The following is a 15,540-nucleotide window of genomic DNA, read 5'->3' on the forward strand; positions in this document are numbered from 1 at the left end:
GACTCTGTGTCCCAAGCCCTTAGTGATGGACTGGTACACCACAGTGCAATGCACAGAGCAGTGTGCACCCCAGAGCTTTACGTGCCTGCATCCAACAAAAAGAACCATATCCTCTCTTCTTTCCAGAGAGGAAGTGGGTTATAAGACCCATTAAATGCACTCACAGATATGTGTCCCAGAGAAGTGAAAACTTACGTTGACACAAAAACCTGGGCATGAATGTTTATAGCAGATTTCTTTGTAATAGCAAAAAAAAAAAAAAAACAGGAAATAACCAAAAAGGTCCAGTCAAGTGAATAGTTCAACAAAGTGTGATGCCTCCCTACAAGGAATTATGGCTCAGCAATAAAAAGGAATAGATTATTTACATGTTGAACAACTTGTAAGTTTCTTGAACACGTTATGTTGAGTGAATAAAGTCAATCTCAAAAGTCACAGACGGTATGATTCCACTTATATCACATTCTCAAAACTATAGACTAGAGAGCTGATTGGCATTAGCAGAGGTCAGGTATGGGGGGATGGGGTCACTCTAAAGGGCTCGCAGGGAGACCTTTGTGGTCACGGGATCGCTCTGCGTCCTGGTCGAGGTGGTGGTGACACAAACATACACGTGAGAGATGAACGTGAGCAAGGCAGGGAATGTTACAAGATTCAGCTGTAAATGCCCATCTCATGGTCGTTGCAGTGCAGACACTGACTATTCAGTTATCCAAAATTATAATGTCATGAGATCAGGGTGATGGGGAATAGAAAGGGTGCATGTGCGGCGTGAGGTCAGGAGCAACAGAACCTGCATCTCCAGCTTCCATAGTGGGAGGTCCATGGCAATGCCTAAGAGTGAGAGATCAGGAATGAACAGAAGCCTGAGACATGGCAGTAAAATCTAAATAATCCGTTCAAAGAGTTGAAAATTGTTGCCCCTTGGAGGTGGAAAACAGTGTGCAGTTAGAGAGACTCCAGTTTTCACACGTAGAACTTCTAGGACTATTTGACCTTTAACTGTGTGTTATGTTACTTAGATAAAGGTAGGAAATAATTTCAGATATTAAGTGTTATAAGCATTACAAATAGAAAGAATGCCCATACTATTAGCACTAGTCAGAATTTTATAAGCTTGCTGGATATGAGTGACGAACTCAGTCAATCAGCATCCTAAACAGTAGTAAAAAAAAACACCACTGAAAACAGTAATTATAATTTAGAAGATTTTATAAACTAGAAATTGTTAAAGACAATTCTAACTAAAAATGTATAAGACAATTATGGGGGAAAAACATGTATAACTGTGAATTGAAGTCATAAAAGAAAACCTAAATAAATAGAGGTATATTATGTCTGTGAATGGGAAAACTCAATACTGAAAACATATCCATTTGCCTGCATTAATATACAAATTCAGCACAGTCAAATAAAATTCTAGAAGGGTTTTTCATGAAACTTAATAAAGTAATTCTAAAATGCATTTGGGCCAAGAACAGCACAACAATATTGAATAACAACAAAAAAGTGGGAAGATTTGTACAAAAGAAGCATCACAATTATTATAAAACTCTCTGTATAAAGACAGGGTAGTTCTGACAGAGAGACAGACAAGTAGCTCAGTGGAGCACGAGCACATAAAAAGAACCACCTATTTATGGAAATGTGATATATGACCAAGGTGACAGTGCACATTGTTCAGTGCTGGGTAATTTATCCTTGTGGAAGAAGAAAAAGATCCCTACCACTTATAATAAACACACACACACACACACACACACACACACACACACACACACACACACACAGCAGGAAAATATAGCTAGATCAAAGGCATAAGTGGAAAAAGCAAAACTTTTTCCAAAAAAGGAAGAAAATGCTTCCTTTTTTTGTGTGTAAGAAAATCTCCCAAGTGATACCCACTCTGCTGCTCTGTGGACCACACTAGAGAACCAGGAGGGTCTCTGTGCCAAGGAAACAAAGATAAGAACGTTTCCTGCAACGTTGAACTTAACAAAACATTAGATAAAGCTTCACTCTCCATCATGAAAAGAATCGATAAATTGTTGTATATCTTACAATAGAAAATGAGACAGCAGTGGAAAATTAATAAAACGGAGCTACATATATCACATGAATATATCACACAAACTGTTGAGCATAAAAAATAAAGTTCCAGAATGCTGCATACAGTATAATAGCATTTATATAAAAATGAAAGCATGCAAAATAATATTAAATATTGCTTAAGGATTTACATATATGTTGTAAAAGTATAAAATCACACTAGACAATGATAACACCAAATTCAGGACAGTGTTTTCAAAAAGAACAGAGAAGACAAGGGAAAAATGTTGATATTTTGCAAAGACAGAGTGGTAGTTCCGCGAATTTTTTTAATATTATTCATTAAATATTTCAGAATAGAAAAATCCTTACTTTACTTAGTGATTTCAAATATATATGTGTGTGTGTGTGTGTGTGTGTGTGTATGTTAAAATGAAATCATACTTGTAAAAGCACTGGATAGGGTAAAATCTGCTCTGAATATCAAGGGTTGCTCATGATCAGGGAAGGATGGAAACCTGTTGTCTTGTCTTCCTGATTCTTTTTTGGGTGGGAGGCAGAGCTAGTTTGAAGCTCAATGCACAGGGTCCAAATGTGCCCGAGTCCCCATGACCAAAGTCCATCCTTGACTCAGCTTTATCATCAGAGAGAAGGAACATCAGGAGGGTGTGTGCAAGGAGCATGTCCGTGGTGGAGGTGGTGCTGGCAGAGTGAAGGGCAGGTCCTTGGGTAACCTGCAGGTCCTTGCAGCTTCTCTCCACTTGAGCCCCTTGGAGAGGGCAGGAGGCAACGTAGTACAGGACAGGCTGGAGCTGTAGGAAAAATCATTCATTCACCAATCCATTCACTCGTTCATTCCACAAATAGTTGTTAAACACCTACTAAATGGCAGACGCTCTTCTTGTCCTGGGTTCATAATGCAGATCAGAAACGAAGCCCCTTCTCACTTCACCTAACATCTCTTTCTGAGATCCGTACTCCCTTTTATACCCACGTCCATCTTTGCCAACAGACAGCACCTCCACCTCAGATAAGATCTATTACTTGGTTTTGCCAATATTTTTATTTATTCCAAAGATATATCATATAAATACTGAAATATATAGTAGTTTATGGGGGGACTCTTTGGAGTTTGGATCTCAAAGGTTTGACCTTCAGCCCACCTCCACACCTTGTACTCCCACCTCCAGGGTTCCAAGGAACTGACTTTGAAAACCTTCAAACTCCCGGGCATTACAAAATGCATGCATATTGGAAGCTCTTAGAATTCCAGGGGACATTTGGAGGAAATTAGTGCTCACGACCTTTTCTTGAAGCTGGATCTCCCTTGTGGGCACCGTGTGACATTGTGGGCGTGCCCTGGACTCTCTTGCCAGCCCATCGACCTCCCTCCCTGAGGACTAAGGCCTGCACCTGACTCACCTGTTACAGGTTCCACCACCTGCAGATGTACGTGACTGTGAAACTCATCAGCAACAGCACCTTGAAGCCCAAAAGGAACGCCACAAAGACAAGGGCAGGCATCTCTGGCCCTAAATACCAATGGGCAGAAGGAGCCATCTGTGAGTTTAAATACCTGCTCTGATGTCGTGTTGGCAGGAAGGTTCAGAACCATTAACTGCACCCAAATCTATGAGATTCCAAGCCTCTGTTCTTTTCTCTACACTCAGCTTTCTCTTGGAAATAAGTGATGATCTTGTCCTATTAGCCTTACCTTGAATTTGACTCAACAAATATTGATTTGGCACATCTGCCACACACTGGCCAATGTGCCAGGCTCTAGAGGTACAAACCTGGACAATTAGGACACCGATGTCCTCAAGGCCTTTTGGTCATTTCACTTAACCTTTAATACACTCTTAGGAGGCTGGTATCATTAATACCATTTTATAGATGGATAAACTGAGGCTCTGAGAGGATAATTGACTCAGTTGCCTGAATTTATAAAGCTATAATTACTGTAAACTAAATTTTTAAGTAATTTTGTCTGAATTCAAATAAAATAATAGTAGCTGACATTTTTTTTGTAGACCTATATGTAGAATTTACATATATTAATTCATTTACTTCTCATAAGGACTCTATGAGTTAGGAACCTTCATTAGACTCATCTATACTACATTAGACTCATCTTCAGATGAATAAACTGAAGCACAGAGAGGTTAAGTACCTATGCAAGAATTAAATGGAAGAGCCTGCTCTATCATTGGAGCAGACATCACGGGGTCCCCAGGGTAAGGTTGTTGAAACGAGTATTACAGACTTGCTTATATGGTTTATATTTGATGTGGTTACATTTGACCATATAACCCCAAAACATTGTTTTAACAAGAGAGCATTGCTGAAGACCATCTCATCAAGAATCATCAGTACGTGAATGTCCTAAGCTGAACTCTCTAACAAATTTTCAAGGAGATTGAGCTGGGAGATTGCTCTGTCCTCAGAAATGAAAGAACCTTCATTCAGGGTGGCCACCTCTAAAGTTAGCTTCAGCCAGAAATCATTCTGGTTATTCAAGGACTCACAGAATCTTAAGTTGGATAAGACGCTAATGATTACCAAGCTCCTCTTCTCCCAATGCTCTCTGGAATTCATTCAGGAGACAGAGGTGACCCATCTGCTCCCAGAAGTGGAAGTGAGCTTACCTGGGCTCGCAATGGGCTTGTAGGTGGCATGGGCTTCTGTGGACAGTATGAGGCTGGCCTGGATGGGAGGCTGTGCCTCATGTTGCACCTTACAGGTGAGCACCCGCTCAGACCCCTGCAATGACACATTCACCATCTGCAAGCTTTCCAGGGTGTAGGTCCCATCACTATTCTGCTTGGACGTGGGTTGCCCAGCTCCTTTGAACTTATGGCAGTTCTCCAGCCAGGTGAGATGTATGTCCTGTGGGTAGAATCTCTGCACGTGGCAGGTGATGGCCACCAAGTCCGAGGTAGGTAAAGCCTGGGATATTGTCACTGCAGGGGGAACTGACACAGCCCAGAAAAAGCAGATAATTACTATAGAAGTCCACTGTAGGAGCCTGGGAGCAACCTGAGGGTGGGATCACCTGCCCAGGGCCGGCCCCAGAGGAGGATTTAGCTATTGGCTATCAGATGCCTGTGTAAGTAAATGCATGATGAGAGAGTGTAGATGCATGCGTAAATGTATGCTTGGATGGATGCCTGCATACTTGGATGCATGGATAGAAGAATGAACGGGAAAGATAAAGCCATCTTAATCTTTACTTCCTTTTCTATGATCATTAAACATGCAAACATGAAGTTTGAATTCCATTTCAGAACCCATGAACCAGTTGGCGCATCTATGACTTGGTAATTCTACGATTTGAAGATTCATACACTCTAAATCCTTATGACTCAAAGACACCACGGTTTTACATAGAGGGGGACATGCGCTTGGAGAGGTTAAGTAACTTGCCTGCCACAACTTGCACAAGGTCACAAGTGGCTGGGATTGTACCGGAGGCAGTATGTTTTCCTGTTAACGTTATTTGACACCCAAAGTTCAAGGCTATAAAGCATGCAAGATTCCTGGCTCTAAAATTTTGATATAATGCCTTCGAGGATTTTTTCCACCAGATTTGCAGCTGTGCAATAGAATGTATTTATAATGAGGACAGTAGGGAGGATTTTTACATACTATAAAACGTGAACTATTTCAGTACAATTCATATGAGCGCACAGCACGTGTGGTTCTAATACTAAACCAAGGGATGGGAGACCCGGATTCTGGTCCCTGCGCTGACACTGTAGCCAACTGCATGACCTTGTGCACGTCACTTACCCTCTGTTTCCAAGACTGTTAAATTATGAGATTGTCTAAGGTCAGATCAGCTCTCACAGGGCTGGTTAGGACAGCCTTCAGCTCTTGGTCTAGGGTACAGAGAGTAACTCCTGCAATTTGAAGGACCTAAGGGCATCTGACCTGAAAATATCCTTTCTCCATACTCAGCCCAACTAGATCTATACAATTCTATCAATGGTAAGTAATGCTAATCGGTGGAGCAGCTAAGGTAAGACACCATCCCCAGAAAGTCACCTTCTGTCCTCAGTCTTTCCCGTTCAACACAGAAGCAGGGATTCATACCAAGCAAAGAACAGGCCCCTCAGAAGGGAAGACCCAGGATGGTGAATGCCTGGTAACTGGAGTGGTACCCGTGGAGAACAGTTCAGGGTAAGGTGCCACCAAGCAAGTGTCATGGGCTCTAGAGGGCCGCAAGGACCCATAAAAGGGTAGGGAAGCTGAGATGGTTCATTCAAGCCACAAGTGAGTTCTCCTGGCTGTACGGTGTCCAGAGCAGTGTCGGGAGGGTAGAGACCCGAGCCCAGCTGATGATAACCACTTCCACGCACAGAATGGCAGTGTGAACTATTATTTCATTTAATCCTCACGAGACCCAACGAGGTAAACACAGAAAGCTATGTGGTGTCAGAAAGCAAAGCAAAACAAAAAGCCACTTAGAAGGACCCTATGCAAAATCAGGGCCCAATTTCATAGAAATTGTCAAAAAGGAATGGGTTGAAACTTCACCTTGAAAAACACTTCAATTATAAAAATAATTTTATTGATTTATATTTTAAATTAAATATAGAATATAATTAAAACTTTGCACCAACTCCTAGAAAGAACAAGTGTTGGGAGTGTAAGGAAGTTGGCATAATTTTTCACCAAAAACATACTATAGTATCAACAAATCCTTCATTTCAAATTTCACAGTCACAGCACAATCATTAACAGAGAACTTTGAAAACGTATCTGTGTGTTCTATCAGTTTTCACTCGGGGCCTCTTTTAATCAAAGGGTTCTCTTTTGAAGTGGCCACAGAATCATTAGGATCATAGCTTTTTCTTCTTCTTCTTCCACCTTTAACCACCTAGAGGCTTTGCTTATGACCTCAGCCATTCCTCAACATCATTTCCATCAACTTCTTGAAATACAACTTTTGCTAGATCTCTGATTTCACAGTGCAGTGGGTGTGGATTCTGTGTGCACAGTGTGACCTGATGTTTTCATAGAAAATGGCAAGATCTGCCTCCCAGAGGACAGGCTTTCTGGGCTCCACGTCACCGCCATCAGCTGACTGATCTCAGGCCAGTGGTGCTCACTTCCCATCTCAAATTCCCAAAACACCTTCCTGATTCGTTACCTCAGGATTTCTCCATGACCATGAAATGCCACCCAGCGCATGCAGACACATCCGAGTCTCCCCTCCTTCACGGGATGATCCTGCGGAATAGTCTACACAGTTCTTTACAGGGTCCCCAGTGGTACTGAGCCTCAGTCCTCCACAGGGACACCCAGTTCAATATCTCTCCCTGTCTTGGGTGTCCCTCCTTCCCGGGCTCACTCTCCCCATCCTTTATTTCACCTGTACCCAAGTTCCAGCTGCAGGCACTGCTTTCAGGGGTACCCAAATAAAGACGCCCACAAAGTCATTTCTGTGACAGGAAACCCAACCTAAGATGCATGCAGTGTTGAGCAGAGAGGGATTTTGAGTGGGGGCTTGTTTTATAAGTAATCAATTCGTTTGTGAATATTTGTATTTTCTATGAATTTTGCTTCTCTACGCAATTGTCCTAAGTCTAGGGACGATTATATAATAAACACTCAGATCAGGAGGACTCCCTGAATATCGTTTTCCTACTTTACAGTCAAAGATACTGAAGCTGAAAGAATTTAAGTAACTAGCAGGAGATCCCACAGCTTGTAAGTAGCAGAGTCAGAAGCCAGAATTCACGTCAAACACCTCTCACTCACCAGTTTTACAACCTGGGGCAGCTTTCACTTCTTTGAATCTTAGTTTTCTTCTGTAGACCACGAATGGAACAAACAGTATAGGACAGTTGTACACGTTAAATAAATCAACCCACACGGATGTGTTTTTTGACTGTGTGCTGTGCTCATTTGCTACGTTGGTATCGATACTTTTATCCATGTAAACGTGGTTACTTTCATGATTATAGCACACAAGAGAAAGAGAAAAATATTTTGTACACTTTAAAGTCCTATATACATTTAAGGAATTAATCTTACTGCTGTGCAGCCTTGGATCACTAGCTTGTCTTTACCGGGCTTTAGAGTTGTCATGAACAATTAGATAATCACTAAGATTCCATCTAGGCATGATATATTATAACCTCACTGAATTTACTACCTGTCCAGCAAAATCAATAAAAAAATATCAGATGAAAAATTAGGCTCTTACCCAGGTATGAGTAATGATCAAAAGACATCATATAGTCCTTTAAATTTGGAAGTTTCGAGGACCTTTACATCCTTTCCGTATAAAATAATAATACAATTAAAATTTTAAATTTATTACTAGAAGGTATTTTGTCTCCATTTTACAGATGAGAAAACTGAGTTCTGAGAGGTGATGTGAATAGCAATAATAATGCATGATAACAACAATAACAATTGCTACTTCTGCATGGTTCATATGGGCAAGGCACGTGTTTAGTACTTTACAGGTATCATTTCACTGAATCCTTGCCATAAGCAAGTGAGGGATGTGCCATTTTTCAGATGAGGAAACTGAGACATCCACAGCCCAACTAACCCAGCTGAACAAAGAGAAACTCCTTACCACGGAGGTACTGGTCCAGGCGAATGATTTGCTGGGAAAGAACGGTTGCCTTGTGCTGGACGTGGCAGAGGACATGGGAGAACACATCGTCAGCCTGCAGTGGGACGAGCACACTGCTTGTCACATTGTAGGTATCTCCACTGAGATGGACAGTGGGCTGGGACTTCAGCAGTGTGTGGTTGTTTTTATGCCATGTCACCGTGACATGCTGTGTGGGGAACCAGGAGGACATGTACGTCAGTTGGATGCTTGTGCCCGGCTCAGATCGCTGAAGGGGACCTTGCAAGACGTGAGAGTAGATGCTTCTACCTGCAAGGAGACACCCCTCCTGTGAGAAAGCACAAAGGTGCCCAAATCCCAGTGTCTCAGTCAAGAAGCCTCATTGCCTCCTTATCCATAGGATTTAAAGGTTATGTTCTAAAAGGATTTCTGGCTGGTATCAGAAGCCAGATGATAAAACTGCAGGGACCCCAATAGTGTATAAGGAGCCCGACTCACCTACGCCTCACGGCCACGCCCATGTCACACAACCCTGCTGATGGGCTCTGCCTAACTCACTGAGTTCTCACCGCAGCCATAGGATGTGGGAGTTATGCCTCTGCGCATTTCACAGATGAGGACACTGAGGCCCAGACAGGTTAGGTAACTTGCCCAAGGCCCACAGCTAGTCAGTGGCAGAGCCGGGATCCTTAGCCAAGCAGTCTGGCCCGAGGGTCTGTGCTGTGACTATTGCTCAGCTCTGCCCTCAGTCCCTGAGAAGGGAAGAGTGCCTCACTGCTCAAGTCCAGGTCATAGGAAAGCAGGTGGCACAGAGAAGTGGTTAGGAGAACAGGCTTAGGGGTCACATTCAACCCAAGTTTACATTCCCAGGTCCTCTACTGGGTGAGCCTGAGCAACTCAACTCTCTCAGCCTCAGTTTCCTCATCTGCAAAATGGGGATGTTTCTTAATTTTCAGAGTTAATTAATAAATTAAGTAAAGTAGTGTAGAATATGTGGCACATATTAATCACTCTGTGGTCTATCATCATATACTCACATTAACCAGCTGAAAATTGTTATTAATCCTATTTCTAATGTTAACAGGGAAAGAGAAGGCTCAGAGAGGGTTAGTAACTCACCCAAGAGCCTCACAGCGAACAGAACCCACATTCCAACCAAGGAGTTCTGACTCTATTCAAGGGTTCTTTCTGTTACATCATAGCTGCTCTACTTCTCCACAGTTGACCCTATAATAATCAGTAAACTTGAATATTTTCCAACTTTTTTTTCCAAGGTCTGGGCTGGGCACCACAGAGATTGCAAAACAGGCATGATAGAACACCCACTGTGTACCCCATAATCCAGCTGCCAGGCAAGGGTCAAGAAGCAAATCCCCTTCAGGTGGGCATTTGCACGGATGAGGAAGCTGAGCTCAGGAAGGGCAGTGCTTTGCCTGAGGTCACAGGTAATCAGGCAGCCCTGTGATGTGACACTGAGTCGCTGAACTCCAAACTTGGCCACCTCCAACATAAGAGCCAGTGTCTGCTTCAAGAGTTGAGGGTCTCATCGTGGAGGAGAGGAGTAAACTGATAACTCCCCGTCAGGGCCTTGCAGGAGGCCCCGTAGGTTAAATGCCCGTTGTGAGAACTGAATGATGTGGACGGACATGACCATTCAAGAAGAAATAAATATCAGAAATAGAGTACTTAAGGTTGACTTGAGAAGAGACTTGAGATAACACTAAGGTTTGTATTCTCAGGCAGGATGTAAGACAAAAATACAGAAAAGCACATTGAATTTCTGAAGAGACAATTTTGCCTTCTAATTTCAGCTCTGAGATCCCTGAGACCTTGGCCCTGCTGCTGCCTTTCCCTGCTGTCTTTTGTCACAGAAGGTATGTGGGGACACCTAGTGCCCAGTGGGTGCTCTGCAGGTGTCAGCCAAACGACCAGAGGCACAGAGCTGGGAGTGTATGAGGGGCAGGGTGCTCAGGCAGGGTTTTACGGGCCAGACTGAGAAGGTGTAGCTGCAGAGGTATGTTACACCAAATGCCAGGAAAAGAAGTTGCCCTTCCTTGCTGTAAACCACAGAATGCTGGGAACCGCCTACAGGGGAGTGGTAGAAGCAAAGTGATATTCTCAGGGGAGTAAACTTGGCAGCTGTGGGCCAGGTATACTGCATGCAGGTGATGGAGAAAACTAAAACAGGAAAAAACTCAGTCAATAAAGAAGTGAGTCAACAAAGAAAATATGTAACTTTGCTTCTGATCAGAAAGGCCCAGTTTGGAGGTTTTCACCCACATCTATATATCTTGCTGGGTGAACGTTTTTCTTATTTCTGCTACACAACAAGAACAAAAGTGCACGGAGAAATTGAATGGTGAAGGGGATCATTCCTCCTGAGGATGCTTAGAGCAGGCAGATAAAGGCCAATTCTTTCCGGGAAAGATTGAGCGCCCAGTCAAAGCCCCTGTTGTGAAGATGTGTTGTGTTGCCAGCTCTGCATCCCGTGCACCCTTTCTCTGTAGTGGCTGGGCTTTAATACATGCACGCAGGCACAGATGCTCATACTTCCGGGAAGGAGCTGTCCGTCCCCACTCCTCGTAATTCGGGGAGAGCTGTCAGTGCACACTCCGGCTTAGCCCTGCCTGGCCCAGGCCTGGCCAATCATAATCCTGCCTTCTCTCCACTCCCTTCTCCTCTGCCCATCTCCTCCCGTTCCTCTATCCTTCTCCCAAACTGATTCAAGCTGGACCAAGAAAACAGCTCGCTTCTCTGGGTCTGAACAGCTAGCGGGCAGCTCCCCCTAGTGGACAAAATCATCTGTGGACACAAACGGTGAGATAGATACCGAGGAATAAAGAGGGTTAGGATGGGAAGGTGGAGAAAGAGGACGATGAGGAGCAGAAAAAGGAAAAGGAGGGTGGGAGGAGAGAGGGGGAAGAGGAAGAGAATAAGGAGAGAAGAGAAAAAAGGCAGAGAAAGGAGAAAGAGAAAGCAAACTGAGTAGTAGAGAGAATGAGAATCTCACACTTGCACCCACCCTGTTTCCCATGAGTCAAGATTTCTGGCCTCTCATTAAAATTGACTTCCAGAAACTACCAACTGAACCAGTCTTGATTAAAATCCTTCCTAGAAGGGACTTTGGCACCCAGGAATCCATAATTGACCGTTTTCTGCAGTCAAGTGTTAAAGCAGAGAACTTTCAACCTGAAGAACGCATAGAATTGGGGAGGGAAAGTCCCACTCCTTCTTTCTGGTGAGGGTGTGGGAGAGGGAGAGAGGAGTAGAATTTAGGGGTGAATGCCTGAGAGTTCTATCGCCAGCCCAAGGTGTGGTCCCTTCCTTCATCCTCATCCAATGCTACTCTGAGTCCCTCACCTTCGACTGTCCGCACCCCAGGCAGATGCCCCGTGTTTTCATACAGGACCCTCCCAGCCATGCTGCCCAGAGGGGCTGGGCGACAGGTGACACCCACCTTTCTTCAGCCTGGGTGCCTGAGCCCGCAGGGTGATGTTGGTCCAGATGGCGGGCTGCTCATCATGCAGTACCCAGCAGGCAAAGTCCCTCCCAGCCAGCTTGGCTTCTGTCTGCCACGTGTGCTCCAGAGAGTATGTCCCGTCTGGGTTTCTTGTGACCTGGGGGGACACCTGGGTCTGGATCTTGTGCCCGTTTTCCATCCAGATGAGGTGCAGGTGGGAGGGGTAGAAGTGGCTCGCGTGGCAAGTGAGATTCACTCTCTGAGGCACAGGGATGTACCCCGCAGGGGGGTTGGTGGTAATCGTCACAGTGGGGACAACTAGACAGAGGAGCAGAAGGAAGCATCTGGTAACATTAGGCCGGCCTGCCCGGCCCCTAGGTGTTTCTTTCCTACGAACCAGCCACGAGAAGATCTCTCTCTCATCAGTTACTTTTTTTTTTTTGGAGAAATAATTTTTTCCTGTATGCTCCATGTAAGGCAAGTGGAGCCAAATGTTAATATTTATTCAACGTGGGTAGGGGTCCATGGGTGACTGGCATATTATTTTCTGTATGTTTGAAATATTTCGTATCATGAAATCACTCAAATATAACGCCCCTGAGGATAGAGACTAATTTTATTCATAGCTGTATCCTCAGCACCTAGAATAGTGCCTGGCCCATAGTAAATAGTCATTTACTGAATGAATAATAAATATTTAAAGTTAATAAATAATAATATGTATTCTATTTAATAATAGTTATTATAATAATATTTATTATTTTTAATAATATTTATTAATACAATGATAGTAGTAGAACAAAAATGGTTAGAATGGAAAGTTGGGCCAGATAATAGTAAGAAGAAACATTCATGAACAACTTAGTCTGTGTCGGGCAGTGTTCTAGGTGCTTTATAAGGAATAACTCATTTAATCCTCACGTGAAGCCTATGAGGTAGGTCTTAATTTTATTTCCATTCTAAGAGGAAACTGAGGCACAAAGAGGTTGTCTAACTTACCCAACATACCACAAGTTGTAAAGGGTTACAAAGGATGAAACCCAGACGGTCAGCGTCTGGAACCTGTGCCTCTCATGGCTGTACTATGTCATCAGCCATGGCAAGAGGAATTCCGGTTTCCCATTAGTGAAATGGGGCTTCAGGTGAAAGACTTCAGAAACCATTGCTGCCAGGGAAACTGTCCCTCACCCCACCCTACTGGCCACTCACCTCGGAGCACTTGGGAGAGGTTCAGGCTCTTACGCAGGGGCTCTGCCAGCTCCCTGTGGGTGACTTCACAGGTGATCTCTGAGGAGACATCTTGGCTGGCCAGTGTCACCCAGGCCTTACTGGTGACGGAGTAATTGCCTTTGTTGTCAGTCAGCAGGCGCTGAGCTGAGGCTGGATACTCATCTCTGTTCTTCATCCAAGTGACATTGAAATCGCAGGAGCTGAAGGGGCCAGCGGTGCAGTTGAAAGGCACCGAATTCCCAGGGGCCGTCCTCTGAGACGGGCCCATCAGAGTGATAAAGGCCTGCCCAGCTATGAGAGAGAACAGTTGTCTGCACACTGATAGTGGAATGCACTTAACACTCAACAGCCTGTAACAGGTACCTGTGCTGTCAGGCCCTGTGAACCTACTGTGCACCATGCCTGGTTTCAGCCTCGGAGAGCATATGAACAGATAATAACAAGATAACAAGTCCAGTTACAACTGGGGCTCAATGACTTTAGGGAAACCCAAAAGGTGCAGAGATAGAAAATGCCGGAAGAACTTATTCTAGAAGGGTGGTAAGAGAAGGATTCCTGGAGGAGGTGACATTTTGGGCCGAAACAGAGGAATGTATAGGAACCAGCCATGGAAAGGAGCAGGGGAAGAACATTCTAGAAAGTGGGAAGAGCAGGTGACAATACTTCAGGCAGGAAGAGCTTAGTGTGCTTGAGAAACTGAGATGTCTGTAGGACTTCAGCATAGTGGGCAAAGACGTGCAAAGCACCCTGTGACTCATAAAACACTTTCAGGTGTGTGTGCTCATTTCATCCTCATCCCAACCAAGGGAGGCTGATATTGTTGCCCCCACTTTCCAAAAGAAGAAACAGAAACTCAGAGAGATCGAATGACTTGCTCAAGGTCACACAGCCTATTAGTGGCTAAGGAGGGGTGTTAAGCAGGTCTGTCTAACTGTGGGTCCAGCACTCTTCCCATGACTCCATCACTCCGGAGTTCCCCCTCCTTCTGTCTTTCCCGCCCTCACGCCTTCTCTGACCTAGACCTGGTAGCCACCCACACCAGAGCTGGCATCAAAGAAACTGGGTAAGAGATGGGCCCTGACCTCCTCCCAGCCCCTTGCGTTCAGGTCACATCTTCCTGTTCCTGACCCCCAAAACTCCCATCATCTCCATTCCCACAAGATCCACATAGAGGAAAAGATGCAAAACAGCACCCTGGCAGGCAGGTAGGTGGCTCAGCTAGGTCCTCTGGGCCTCAGTCCCCCTCCCCCTCCCCCACCCCAATACACAAGGTGGCTATTTGCTATCCCTGAGGGCCTCCCTGCCTGCTCTTAGCATGCTCCCTGACAGTACTCAGGGCTCACCTGTGAGTCCCAGCAGAAGGGTGGGCAGGAGGGAGCCCAGGGCTTGCCCAGGTGTGGCTGTCATCGCAGGAGGCTCAGTGTCCCTGGTCTATGCCGGGCGCCAACCCCCAGATGAGATTCTACAAGAGTCCAGGGCCACTGCCTGGTCTCCTGACAGACTGGGCAGAACTTGCACCTCCCACACACCCACTCACCCCCAGTCTGGAGCAGCAGTGTAAGCCACAGTGAGAGAAGTGGTCGCTATGTCCCAGACCTTTTCCAAACCCCAAACCCTCAGGCCTGTGGTCTCCAGCTGGGGAGGCGCCTGCTGCCTGCGCCTAGGTGCCAGCTACCTCTTATGCCCTATGGGCCAGATTAGGAAGGTGCTGGCTCGGCCTCAGGCTTCTGCTACGGAGCTCTCTCTGAGGTGGTGAGCCTCCTCCAAGCTGGAGATGTGACGGAGAGCTTGCCTGCTCTGGCCCAGGCCTAGAGATGTCTCTTCAGACTACAGAATGGATGGGATGTGGCCTGGGAACGGTTGGTGAAGTGAGCTTGCACATATGCAACCAAATAAAACAAAGATACAGCATCGACTTCGAAATCCAACCTTTGCCCCGTCACCTCACTAGGTTCACACAATGTTGGCCGGGACGTTTCCCGTTGCCTCAAATTGTCCACTATGCGCCAAGCTGGCGGAAGATGAATGTTAAACACAGCTACGTTCCTTGGGGTCTCCCCTGAGTTGCTCTTGACCCACCCCCCACCATACCCTTCTACTCTATTTGGCTTCCCATTGGCTAGCCCCAACATATATACTTACTGGTTTTTATCTGTTTCCCCAGGGAAGTCGATTGGCCATGAAGACTGCTGTCTTTCATTAACTGCAC

The 15,540-nt window shown here is 45.1% G+C and overlaps 1 gene segment (V, D, J or C); it reads right to left on the reverse strand.

The window, feature by feature from the left end:
• Positions 1–2,454: 2,454 nt before the first annotated feature.
• Positions 2,455–14,790, reverse strand: LOC117016046 (Ig mu chain C region-like). The segment is given in 7 exon segments: positions 2,455–2,861; positions 3,472–3,581; positions 4,695–5,021; positions 8,642–8,950; positions 12,099–12,419; positions 13,311–13,622; positions 14,675–14,790. Coding segments are annotated over 6 exon segments (1,440 nt in total).
• Positions 14,791–15,540: the final 750 nt, after the last annotated feature.

This window comes from Rhinolophus ferrumequinum, chromosome 23, assembly GCF_004115265.2.
Source record: "Rhinolophus ferrumequinum isolate MPI-CBG mRhiFer1 chromosome 23, mRhiFer1_v1.p, whole genome shotgun sequence".
Taxonomy (NCBI): Eukaryota; Metazoa; Chordata; class Mammalia; order Chiroptera; family Rhinolophidae; genus Rhinolophus; species Rhinolophus ferrumequinum.